At 47.0% G+C, this 12,917-nt stretch overlaps 1 protein-coding gene across 1 annotated transcript in view; it reads right to left on the reverse strand.

The window, feature by feature from the left end:
- The window catches only part of TXNRD1 (thioredoxin reductase 1), a 117,460-nt gene extending 113,860 nt beyond the window's left edge, over positions 1-3,600 (reverse strand). The window contains 1 exon segment of the mRNA NM_001122673.1: positions 3,513-3,600. Coding sequence (NP_001116145.1) covers positions 3,513-3,600 — 88 coding nt within the window.
- Positions 3,601-12,917: the final 9,317 nt, after the last annotated feature.

Consider the following 12,917-nt stretch of genomic DNA (forward strand, 5'->3'; position numbering starts at 1 on the left):
GTATGAAGGTTAAAAAAGAACCAACGTTACACATTAATCCCTCCTTTCAAGGGCTTAATCCAATTGTAAATCCAAAATATACTTTTAAAAAGGACACATTTAAAAGCTTTAAATACTCGGAAAACATTAATACAAAGAGGTGAACATTCAAGTGTAAAGATTCAAACAATGGCTAAAGACTTTTATTTAAATTATCTGGCTATTGTGGGCTAAGAGCAAGTTTTCCCTTGAATTATCCAGCAAATTATGCAATATTCACTTTTGACTGCAGATTCCTAGCACGTCACTCAGGATGATCTTAGTTTCTACACCACAGCTTTCAATTTCTTATTACATCCTCCACCCAAGCCTCAACCCCACTGCTAAGGACAGGAGCCTCTCCCCAGTAAAAGGTGGGTTCACTCTGGCTCAAACACCTCCCTCCTGTGTTCTCAGACCTTGGTTCAAACAGAATCACCTGAAGCACCAAACATGGCAATTCCTGGCCCAATACCATGAGACTTGATTTAGTAGGATGAAGCCAGGAAAACAAACTTTTAACTTACATATAACCCACCCTCTGTGTAATTAATTCTCTTGCAGGTGGTCTTAGGAGAGGAGACACACTGGCAAACACTGTGTCCTTGCCTCACTGGAGAAGCTGGTTGTAGAAACCAAAATGGAGTCACTCATGTAAAGCAGGGGCCTGTGTCAAGTGATGACGCAAGTACTTGAGATACTGCAGCTACAAGATATCGCTGAGACCAGCAGCAGCTGACACCCAGAACTGATAATAAGCCGAAGTGGAGGAGGTCTGCAAGGGCCCAAGACTAATTAAATCTCTCTGAAAAGGGAGGATTTTTGCTGCAAACTATCCTCAGACATGACCCCTTTATGTCTGGCCTCTTTAAAAAGGCAGCTGCCACCAAAGGCTCTTCCTGATTGATCTCTGAACAGAGGTGAGATCCTTCATTGCTCGAACATCATAAGCAGTAAGTGCTGAGAGCTGACCCGGACCAGACTCTACCGTGGGCTCACAGGCTGAATTCACGTTTAGTTTGTTAACTTCTACCCACTGTTATCTTGTTTACCGTGTGACTTACGTTCTGCTTTGTGTGCCATGTAAGAAGCCAAGTTAATGATATCGGGACATGTCTTTGAATTTGGAATCCTGAACCTGCTTCATAATTACATTAATCCTGCTTTATGACCGAACAAAGCTGACATTATGGAAAGATACAACTCACGTGTGCGCCTTGAGAGCATGCTCGTGACGCAGGTCAACGTTAGTAACATCGGCTTTCGGAAAGTTTCTCACAAAAAGTTGTCCTTTGCCGTATGGAGCATATGGACACATTTACTGAGTCCTAACCATGTGTAAGGCAGCGTGTCAAGGACTGTGGCCGACAAAATAATGAACAAAACACATTCCTAACCCTCACAAATCCAGCGGGGAAAAATAAGCATTTACCAGTTAATTAAAATAGAATGGAATATGTGTCATGGCAGGAGTCCAAATTAAACTCTAAGCACTCAGAAGTTAACTCCCTCTACCATTCTTCCCCAGCATCTCAACGATCTATCTTTATGATTACACATGATGATACAGCATTTTCCAAACCCTTGCTCTCCACTGGACTGCAAGTTCCAGGGCTGAGGTCATGCCTTGTTCATTCCTGAGTTGTTAGTGCCTGGTACATAATAAATGCTAAGTAGAAGAGTCATTTAATCAACACACGCTTCATCATTACAACTTGCCCCAGATTGTGAGAAACTTCACATTAATTTCTGGCTGCTCATTTAGGAAAGTCAGTTCCTTGAAACCTAGCCATGTAATTTCACATTTGGGGGTAACATGTGGTCTGGCATGTCACAAATTTGGTGTGCAGATTATTAGTGGCACTCAAGGAAGATAGCTTCTAGAATGTTTATAGGTGACATATGAAAAACATTTTAAATTTCAATAGGACGCATATGTAGGCGTGTATAGAAAATATCTAAAACAAAGCAGTGCTTTCACAGATTAGTGCTTAAAACAATTTATTTCAAAAAGTAAATGTAGAACGGCTGAAACTACTATGCTATTAGGAATCATAGTGGTTGCCCTTGGTATGAGAGTAAGAGGCACAAGGTGGGTTTCTGGGGGGCAGGAAATGTTTCTTTAGCTGGGTTCTAGCTGCTCTTTTCTGTAATGTACAGTATATTTCGATCCAAAAGTATTTTTTTAAGGGGATGTAGTTAAATAATAAATGATAGCACATGGACACTGGAAAAATCCTGAAACTGGGAAAGGAAAGGTTAATTTGGGACACAGCTACTCAAATTCCATTGTGAAGAAACTCAAGTGATTACCACACATCAGCTGCTTGATCTTGAGTAGGAGCTGCCTCTCTCCCATTCTCCCTTTTCCCACCTCAAGTCCTAAATTCCAGCAGGATAAGCACCTTCAGTGTCTCCACAATGGTTTTTATCAGCCGCTTCCCACTCAGACACCGGAGCCAAATCCTAATTCTTCCAAGAGATTCGCCTTCCCCACTTGGCTGTTTTTTTACCATTCCTCTAAGCCCTTCGCCATATGCTGCCTTGTCACTAAATTATAAGCCACAGGAAGACAGGTCCTGCGGTATTTAACAATTCCATCTTTTGGGCAAGTGACTCTTTTATGTCTCGCTTTTAACACCTGTAAATCTGGGAGTTGCCGAGGTCAGCACGAAGATTTTGATGGAGTCTGGAGTCAAACGTTGCACCTATCCCAGCGCTCCCGCTTACTACCGGGGAACTTTGGGCACGTTTCATCATCCTTTTGTGCTGTCTTTTAGTGCTGCTGGTAAAGTGACACAAGATCATCCACGTGGGGGGCTTGAAACCGTGCTTAGTACCTGTTAGGCACCGTCACCGTCATCTACAAAGTGGAGGGAATCCCAGCGCCTTTCCCCTGCCGGAGTCCTGGAGAGAGTGGGCCATCGCGGTCAGAAACATGCCTAAGACTCAAGGGGTGGAGAAGGCCGGGGAGGGCAGGAGAAGGGCACCCGGGTGGCTCAGCTGTTGAGCGTCTGCCTTTGGCTCAGGTCAGGGTCCCGGATCGGCATCGAGCCCCGCCTCGGGCTCCCCGCAGGGCGCCTGCTGCTCCCTCTGCCCGGGTCCCTGCCTCTGTGTCCCTCGTGACTATATACATCTTTAAACAACAAAGAACAAAAGATTCTCCAAGGCGGAGGGTGTGCGTGGGCAAAGGGGTGCACGAGCCCCCCCCCCCCCCCACGAGCCACCAATTCAGGATCTCCGGTTAAAACGGCCCTTAAGTTCCTTGGATTTTGGTTCTGTACCCCCGCCCGCCACTCCTTGAGAGGTGAGGGGGAATTCCCCTTCGAAACACGGTGCTTGGAACAAGGGAGCAGCCCAGGGCACCCCGACACCGCCCCGGCCTCGCTCGCGGGAAGCCGTCTCGGGGCAGGTCCTGGGGAGGCCGCTCGGAGGGCGCCCCCCGGCCCCACAAGCGCCGCGCCCTGAGGCCGCACCTCCGCCCACGCTCGTACCTGACGATTGGCTGCCCGGGCCCCGGCGGCCGTTGGCTTCCGGCTGGGGCGGGGCGCCCGCCCTCACCTTGCTCTTCCCGCAGCCCATAGCCCGCGGAGGCCTCTGGGAACTCGCGGCGGACGGCCCCTGAGCGGAGGCCGCGCGCCCCCTGCCGGCGGGGGGCGGGCGGGCGGGCGGGGGGGGCGGTCACACCCTGACGTCCCGCCTCCTCTCTTTCAAGCAGGTGAATTTTTTTCATATTAAAATATTCTCACCAGGGGCCCCTGGGTGGCTCAGTTGATGAAGCGTCTGCCTTCGGCTCAGGTCCTGATCTTGGGGTCCTGGGATCGAGCCCCGCATTGGGCTCCCTGCTCAGTGGGGAGCCTGCCTCTCCCTACCCCTTTGTCCCTCCCACCCCGGCTCCTGTTTGCTTGCGCGCGCTCTCTCTCTCTCTCTCTACAAACAAACAAACAAACAAACTTTTTTTAAAAAACGTCCTCTCGGGGGATCCCTGGGTGGCGCAGCGGTTTAGCGCCTGCCTTTGGCCCAGGGCGTGATCCTGGAGTCCCGGGATCGAGTCCCACGTCGGGCTCCCTGCATGGAGCCTGCTTCTCCCTCTGCCTGTCTCTGCCTCTCTCTCTCTCTCTCTCAATGTGTGTGTGACTATCATAAATAAATAAAAATTAAAAAAAAAAGTCCTCTCAATAAATAAATAAACTTTTTTTAAAAAACGTCCTCTCAATAAATAAATAAATAGACTTTTTTTTTAAAAACGTCCTCTCGGGCAGCCCGGGTGGCGCAGTGGTTTAGCGCCGCCTTCAGCCCAGGGCGTGATCCTGGAGACCCGGGATCGAGTCCCACGTCGGGCTCCCTGCATGGAGCCTGCTTCTCCCTCTGCCTGCGTCTCTGCCTCTCTCTCTCTGTGTCTCTTATGAATAAATAAATAAAATCTAAAAAAAAAAAAAAGTCCTCTCAATAGAGCTACTGTACTAGGCTTACCTAGTCCTCTACTGATGGACATTTAATTCATTTCTTATTTTAAAATATAATGAATAAGATGACAGTGAGTATCTTTGTTTTTAGAGCTTTAAGGCTCTCTCTTGCTTTCCAGAATGGTGGTGCCCATTTGTACTCCCAGTGGTAAGGAATGAGAGTTCCATACTACCCAAGACTGATTTTTAACACCAAAACCACATTGTGCCACATCAGGTGGGGTCATTGTTCTCAGGGCAGTGCTTAGTTTTCCCTTCTTTCAATGAATTACCATATGTGAAGCATCCAGCCCATATCTGGCTTCGTTCTAGGGCTACAGGGTGTCTGAAACATGTTTCCTGTTCTTGAGGAACTTCCATCCCAGCTGAGATTTAGTGAACACATTTGGTCATTAGATGTGTGGTAGGGGTGCAGGCTCTTTGTTTGCATCTGGATTTGTGTGCAAGCTTATTTCCTGCTTTTCTTGGGTGCAATCCAGAGTCAAAATGCTCTTGGAAAATGTTGGGTGTTTATTTGCTTAAATACAGAAAGCAAAGGCTGAACCAAAACCTTTTAAAAACACACTACACAAAGCCAAAGTGGAGCTGGAAAACCTCATCCAGTTGTTTGCAATCTGTCATGATGGTCAGTAATATAATCAAGCTGGGAACTTTCAAAGGCAAAGAAAAGTTCGCTCCCTTGGTGAGCCAGCTCACAGTTCCTTTCTGCAGTTGGGCTGATTATTTCAGAGATTTAAAAAAAAAAACAAAACATGCTATTCAACTTATGCTAAAATTACTACATATTTTGTCAACAAAATTCTAATTGTGGTTGTCTTTTCTTTTTCCCTATTTAAAGCACATATTAAACTAAAATGATGGCTTTTCCAAAAATTTTTTAAAAATATCTGTGCAACAGAAGCTGACAGTCACATGCTTGCCTGAGTCATCTTACCACATGTCAACAATTTGTTGGATGCTAAGATGAGCCTGGCACCCTCACCTTATGTTACCTATACAAGAGCCCTGTGTGGTAGAGACAACCATTATTCCTATTTTATTTTATTTTTTCTTTTTTTCAAAACACATCTTAGACACACTGTCACCTGTCTAGCTGCCTAGACAAAGAATTTCTGGTCAAGGTCAACTGTTGCTACACCATCCTGGACTGCTGAAGTGACTGTTGGGGTTTTAGTTCTTTCAGCTGCCTTTATTTATTTATTTTAAAATATTTTATTTATCTATTCATGAGAGACACACACACAGAGAGGCAGAGAAACAGGCAGAGGGAGAAGCAGGCTCCATGCAGGGAGCCGGACGTGGGACTCGAGCCCGGGTCTCCAGGATCATGCCCTGGGCCAAAGGCGGCGCTAAACTGCTGAGCCACCCAGGCTGCCCTATTCCTATTTTATAGTGAGAATCCTGAGGCTTGTGGATTAATTGTCCAGATTCACAAAGCCTGATATACAAATCCAGGTCTCCTTACTTTAGGGCCTCTGCTCTTAACTACTAACTTATATAATCATTGTGATATTGCAATCCCCAATCTCTATACATGGAAGGACTCTTCTTTGGGAAACGTTTTGAGTGTTGATTTAATTATATAAGATCTGTTTAAAGTGCATCAAAAGAGAAGGCATCTCTTTTCACTCAATAACAGTCGATGTTTAGTCCTTGGCTTATGTGACCCATCCATCCCATGTGACCCCCGTTTGTCATTCTCTCCTCCTTGCAACAGTTGGCTTCTAGAATACCACACTCTTCCCTTCCTCTGAGCTTGCTGGATGCCCCTCTGGGTCTCCTTTGCTGGTTGCCTCCCATTTTCCATAGCACTTAGTATTTAAGTGCCCAGGGCTCAGTCCTTAAACTTTCTCTGCCCTTCCCCCCCATTCTCAATCTGCATTTGCTCCCTTGGTGACTTCACCCAGTCTCAAAGCTTTCTGAGCCATCTGCCAAATTCACATTTCCTGTCCTGTCATCTGCACCTGAGTGTCTAAGAAACCTCTCATACCTAAAGTGTCCAAACAGATTGTCCCCTCCCCAAACCTGTATGTCCCTCCATCCAATAAAAAGGCAACTCTGTTCTTTGAGGTACAAATTGGTGATCTTGGAGCAGTATTCATTCATTCCTGCAGAAAATACTTATGGATCCCCTGTTGTGTGCAGGGCATCACTTGCAGACCACCAGATAGTAACTTATGGATGCCCACCCTCACTGTTACCATACTTATAATTATCGTTCTGGGATGATTAATGTCAAAGCTGCTGTCAGGTCAAAGTCAGAACATCTCATTTATCTTAAACCATCAGTGCACCTCAGAGGGCTACTCCATAAATGGAGCTTATGAACAAAGTCTTGAAGTCACAACAATTAAGGTTCAACAATTATTTCTTTAATTTAATCTCTGAGTGTTGACAATCTGGGTACAGTACATCCTTTATCCAGAAGAGGAATTTCTCTTTCCATGTAACTCTATGTGCCTTGCTTGGACCATCCTCCCCCTGCCTATTTCTGGTCCCATGGTCAGAGGCCACCCCTAGCCCACCAGGTTCTACTCACTCTACCTGCTAAACCCCTGAATCCACCTGCTCCTCCCAGCCCTACCTGGGGAGATACCTGTGGTACCTTGGTCTCCTGCTCCTTTCCCTACACCATGGTGAATGTGTTAAGGGCAGGTATGTGACTAATTCACCTCTGTGTCCTCAGCACATGGCTCAGTATCTAAGAAAATCACTGTGAAAATATTACACAACATCCACCATCAATTATGCATTGAAAAGCCTAACATTGGTCATCAATTACACATTGAAAAAACTTCCAGTTTTTTTAGTTTTCCAGTTGTTTGGATTTGCTGTGAAATTTACATTTTAAAACAACTTTCCTAGATATAATGTCTCTGCTATTAGCACTTTCTGCTTGAGTAACATGCCAACTCCACCGTCCATTTTAAATCTTTTTTTTTTTTTTTTATGATAGTCATACAGAGAGAGAGAGGCAGAGACACAGGCAGAGGGAGAAGAAGCAGGCTCCATGCATCGGGAGCCCAACGTGGGATTCGATCCCGGGTCTCCAGGATCGCGCCCTGGGCCAAAGGTAGGCGCCAAACCGCTGCGCCACCCAGGGATCCTTCCACCGTCCATTTTAAAGTGATTATATATAACCTTGCATGCAGCTTTCAAACAGCCTCTCACATAAAGGAGTTAGAGGCTATCTCAACAGTAGTTGTGGAGGTGCAATGGAAATGTGCTGTACTTAATTCTGAGAAGCAAGCTTTCCTTGAAGGAAACGTTCAACTGCCCTTAACATATGGAAGTTAGATCTTTTTTTTTTTTTTTTAAAGGGGGTGGGTATTTTTTTTTAAAGATTTTATTTATTTATTCATGAGAGATACAGAGAGACAGAGGCAGAGACATAGGCAGAGGGAGAAGCAGGCTCCCCACAAGGAACCTGATGCGGGACTTGATCCCAGACCCCGGGATCATGCCCTGAGCCAAAGGCAGATGCTCAACTGATGAGCCACCCAGGTGTCCCTGGAAGTTAGATCCTATCTCAACAGTAGGTGTGGTGGTGCAGTGGAAATGTGACATACTTAACTTTGAGAAACAACCTTTCATTAAATGCAGCTTTCAACTAGCCTCTACCACAAGGGAGTTAGAATGTATATTGATGGTAGATGTGGAAGTGCAACCTAAATGTGCTGTACTTAAGTCTGAGAAACAAAAGTTCCTTGATTGGGGTTTTCAACTAGCATAAGGGAGTTAGAACCCATTCTAACAGAAGGTGTTGAGGCGTAATGGAAATGTGCTGTACTTAACTCTCAGAAACAAGAGTTCCTTAAATGCAGCTTTAAACTAGCCTCTTACAGAATGGAGTTAGAACCTCTCTCAAAGTAGATGTGGAGGTGCAATTGAAATGCGCTGTACTTAATTCTGAGAAGCAAGTGTTCCTTGAATGAAACTTTAAACTGGCCTCTAACATATGGGAGTTAGATCCTATCTCAACAGTTGGTGTGGAGGTGCAATGGTAAAGTGATATACTAAACTCTGAGAGGCAAGCATTCCTTGACTGCAGCATTCAAATAGCCTCTGACATAAGGGAGTTAGGAGACTGGAGAGATGGTGGAAGAGTAGAGGCCCTCAACTCATCTGCTCCCACAAACTTACCTAGATAACTTTCAAAACACCCTGAACACCTACGAATTCGACCTGACATGTAAAGAGAGAACAGCTACAATGCTACAGAGAGAAAAGTTTTCACACCCAATAAAGTAGGAAGGCAAAAAAATAAAAATAAATCAAGTCGGGGAGGGGAACCATGACTAGCAGTGCTAAAGCAGAGCTGAGAAAACCTCCGGGGCAGGAAAGCCCAGCCCCGGACAAGAAGGAACTTTAAAAATCCGCACCTCAGTTTGCCCTGATGCAAAAGTGCTTAGGGAAATCAGGCAGAATCGCAGGAGGGCAGTGAAGCCTCAAGATTCCCAGAGTCACTATAAGAGGACGGGCGCCTCGGGGAAAGCATACTGCAAACCGTGGACTGAACTTGGTAAAGGGCTGGAGCGACGCAAGGGCATCTGGGAGATGCCAGTTAATCAGGGGGCCAGCTCTGGAGCGCCCTTTACCCTAGAGGTTGGCAACAGACAGAGGCAGCTGTCTGTTGGGCGAGGCGGCCCTTGGGAGCATGGGTCCAGGGGCACAGGGCCCTGGATCTGAGGGTGCAGAAGGGGACAAAGCCAGCTACCCTCCATTCTCCCTGGGACAGGGGGAAGTGGGGAGGGCACAGGACAGCGAGAACTCTCCTGCTGCTGGACACCCCTGAAGCTGTGCAGATTAGTGCACCTGCATCTGCCCCAAGGAGCATCTAGGCCAGTGTGGACTGGGAGACTGCAGTTAGTCACCCGGGGGGGAGCTTGACTACAGACCTGGCAACCTGGCTGCCACCATTTTTTTCTCTTCTTTTCACCTTGCACCTGGGAGAGTTGGGGCCTCTAGGGAACAAAGGTCTCACAGGATAAACAGCTCACACAGAGCTCTGCACCTGGCAAGGGGTGGAACATCTCCAACCAGGCACACACACCTGAGAACCAGCACAGAAGACCCCCTCCCCAGAAGACCAGCTGGAAGAACAAGGGAAGAGCAAGTTTACTGAACAAGCAGCACTGGAAAGCTCCAGGACTGAGGGAGAATAGTTTATAGAATTAGATGGTCCTTTGTTTTTTTTGTTACATTTATTTTATTTTCTTTACATTTCTTTTATTTAAGTTCGATTTGCCAACATATAGTATAACTCCCAGTGGTCATTCCCTCAGTGCCTGTCACCCAGTTATCCCATCCCCCCACCCACCTTCCCTTCCACAAGTCTTAGTTTCCCAGAGTTGGGAGTCTCTCATGATTTGTCTCTCTCTCTAATTTTTCCCACACAGTTCCCTTCCTCTCCCTTATAATCCCCTTCACTATTTCTTATATTCCAAGTATGAGTGAAACCATATGATGATTGTCCTTCTCCAATTGACTGATTTCACACAGCATAATACCCTCCAGTTCCATCCACATCAAAGCAAGTGGTGGGTATTCACCCTTTCTGATGGCTGAGTAATATTCCATTGTATATATAGACACATCTTCTTTATCCATTCATCTGTTAATGGATATCGAAGCTCCTTCCACAGTTTGGCTATTGTGGGCACTGCTGCTATGAACATTGGGGTGCAGGTGTCCTGGTGTTTCACTGCATCTATATCTTTGGGGTAAATACCCAGTAGTGCAATTGCTGAGTCATAGGGTAGCTCTATTTTTAACTCTTTGAGGAACCTCCACACGGGTTTCCAGAGTCGCTGCACCAGTTTGCATTCCTACCAACAGTGCAAGAGGGTTCCCCTTTCTCCACATCCTCTCCAACATTTGTTGTTTCCTGTTTTGTTAATGTTCACCATTCTCACTGGTGTGAGGTGGTATCTCATTGTGGTTTATTTAGATTTGTATTTCCCTGATGGCAAGTGATACAGAACATTTTCTTATGAGCTTGTTGGCCACATGTATGTCTTCTTTGGTGAAATTTGGTTACATTAGAAGTGAAAACTTCTCTCTGTAGCATTCCAGCTGTTCTCTCTTTAAATCTCAGGTCAAATTCGTAGGTGTTCAGGATGTTTTGAAAATTAGGTAAGTTTGTGGGACCAGATGAGTTGAGGACCCCTACTCTTCTATCATCTTGCCCCTTACCCCACAACAGCTTTTTTTTTTTTTTAAAGATTTTATTTATTCAAGAGAGACACAGAGAGAGGCAGAGATATATGCAGAGAGAGAAGGCTCCCCACAGGGAGCCCAATGTGGCACTGGATCCACAAACTGGTGTCATGCCCCTGGCCAAGGCAGACACTCAATCACTGAGCCACCCAGGCATCCTGACAACAGTTTCTTGAATGCAACTTTCCACTAGCCTCTTCCATAAAGGAGGTAGACCCTATGTCAACAGGAATCTGTACGGGGAGTGGAAAGGTGGTCTGGTTCACACTGAGAACCAAGCTTTTCATGAAAGCACCTTTCAACAAGCTCTCACAACTGAGGGAGGTTAGCAGTGAGCTCCAGCATTGGTGGAGGAAGGGCACTGGAGAGGCAGTTCTTTTCATTGAGAAAGCAACATTCCTGGCCTTCACCTTACACCAGGTCTATCATTGGACAGAGTTAGCACCTCTCTCCAGTTGTTGTGAAAGTGAAATGACAATGCGATATACTGAACAATGAGAAACAAGTGTTCCTTGAATGAAACTTTCAGCTAGCCTCTCCCATGTAGGAGGTGGGCCTTGGCTCAACATTAGGCTGTAAACACAATGGAATTCACTCTCCTGAACTCTGGGCACAAGGTTCTTTCCACTGGCTCTAAATGAAGGGCTTTAGAACCCAGCTCCTCAGTAAGTTTGGGGGGGTCCCGTAAGGCACTGTCCACCTCTAGGGGATATAGGCCTTCACGGAATGCACCTTCTGACTAGCTTCTCACATCAGAGAGCTGGGGCATCTGTCTCAGCAGTGGTGGTGGTGCAAAGGGAAAGCAGGCTACCTTTCTCCAAGGACAAAGCTTTCCCTGACTAAGCTTACCTGTAGGTCTCTCCCAGAGGCCTGTAAGACCCTGCTTCCCCAGCAGCTGTGGGGGCACAATGGAAAGGAGCTGGCCTTAGTTCTAAGGCTCAGGCCTTCCGTGAAGGTTAGCTTCTCAATGAAGGGAGTTCAAACCTGTCTCCCCACAAGGTGTCGAGGGGTAGTGAAAAAGTGCTGGAGGGCCTCTGGGACACCATAGTTCCTTGAATGCAGCTTTCTACTAGCCTTTTCTCTAAGGAAAGTAGAACTTATCACCCCAGCAGATAGACATGGGCAGTGGAAGGACTGTCAGCTTCAGTCCGAGCACCAAGCCCTCCCTGAGGGAACTTTTCAATGAGCCCGCACAGCTGAGGGAGGTTAACACCAGCTCCACCCTTTGAGGTGGAGGGGCAGTAGAGAGGTCTGGTACTTTTCACTGAGAGAGCAGCTTTCCTGGTCTTCACCACTGGGCCTATCACTGAGGTGAGTTAGCACACCATCTCCACAGTTGTGGAAGTGAAAAGACCATGCGACCTACTGAAACTATCAGTAGCCCCTCCCTAGTGGGAGGTATGTCCTGGCTCCATCTTAGGCTGGAGACCCAATGGCACTCTCTGTCCCGAACCCTGGGCTCAAGGGTCCCATGAGGGCAACTTTCCACTCACTTCTTCAGGAAGGGCTTCAGAAACCAGCTCCTCAGGAAGTTTGGAGGGGCCTCGGAAGGCCGGTCCACCTCTTGGGGACCTAAGGCTTCCTGGAGTACCCTTTGTGACTAGCTTCTCACCTCAGGGAGTTGGAACATGTGTCTCAGCAGTGGTGGAGGCACCAAGGGAAATCAGGCTACTTTCCTCTGAGGGCAAAGCTCTCCCTAACTAAACTCACCACTAGGCCTCTCTCAGAGGCCTGTGAGACCCTGCCTACCCCGCAGCTGTGGGGGTGCAATGGAAATGAGCTGGGCTGAGTTCTGAGGCTCAAGCATTCCCAGAAGGCTGGCTTCTCAAAGAAGGGAGTTCAAACCTGTCTCCCCTGAATGTTTGGTGGGGTGGTCCAAAAGCATTGGGAGGGCTTCTGGGACACCACATTTCCTTGAGTGCAGTTCTCCATTGGCTCCTTCCTTGAGGTAAGTCAAACCCCTCATCCCAGCAGACAAGCCTGGGCAGTGGAAAGGCTGTGCGGCTTCATTCAGAGAACCAAGGCCTTGCTGAGGGAAACTTTCAAGGAGCTTTCACAGCTGACGGAGGTTAGCAGGTACCTCCAGCCTTGGTGGTGGAGGGGAAGTGGAGAGGCTAGGAACTTTTCACTGAGAAAGCAGCTTTCATGGCTTCAGCTTACAAGGAGTCTGTCACCAGGGTGACTTAGCACACCCTCTTCATAGATGGTGTGGAG

Source organism: Canis lupus, chromosome 10 (genome assembly GCF_011100685.1).
Source record: "Canis lupus familiaris isolate Mischka breed German Shepherd chromosome 10, alternate assembly UU_Cfam_GSD_1.0, whole genome shotgun sequence".
Classification (NCBI taxonomy): domain Eukaryota; kingdom Metazoa; phylum Chordata; class Mammalia; order Carnivora; family Canidae; genus Canis; species Canis lupus.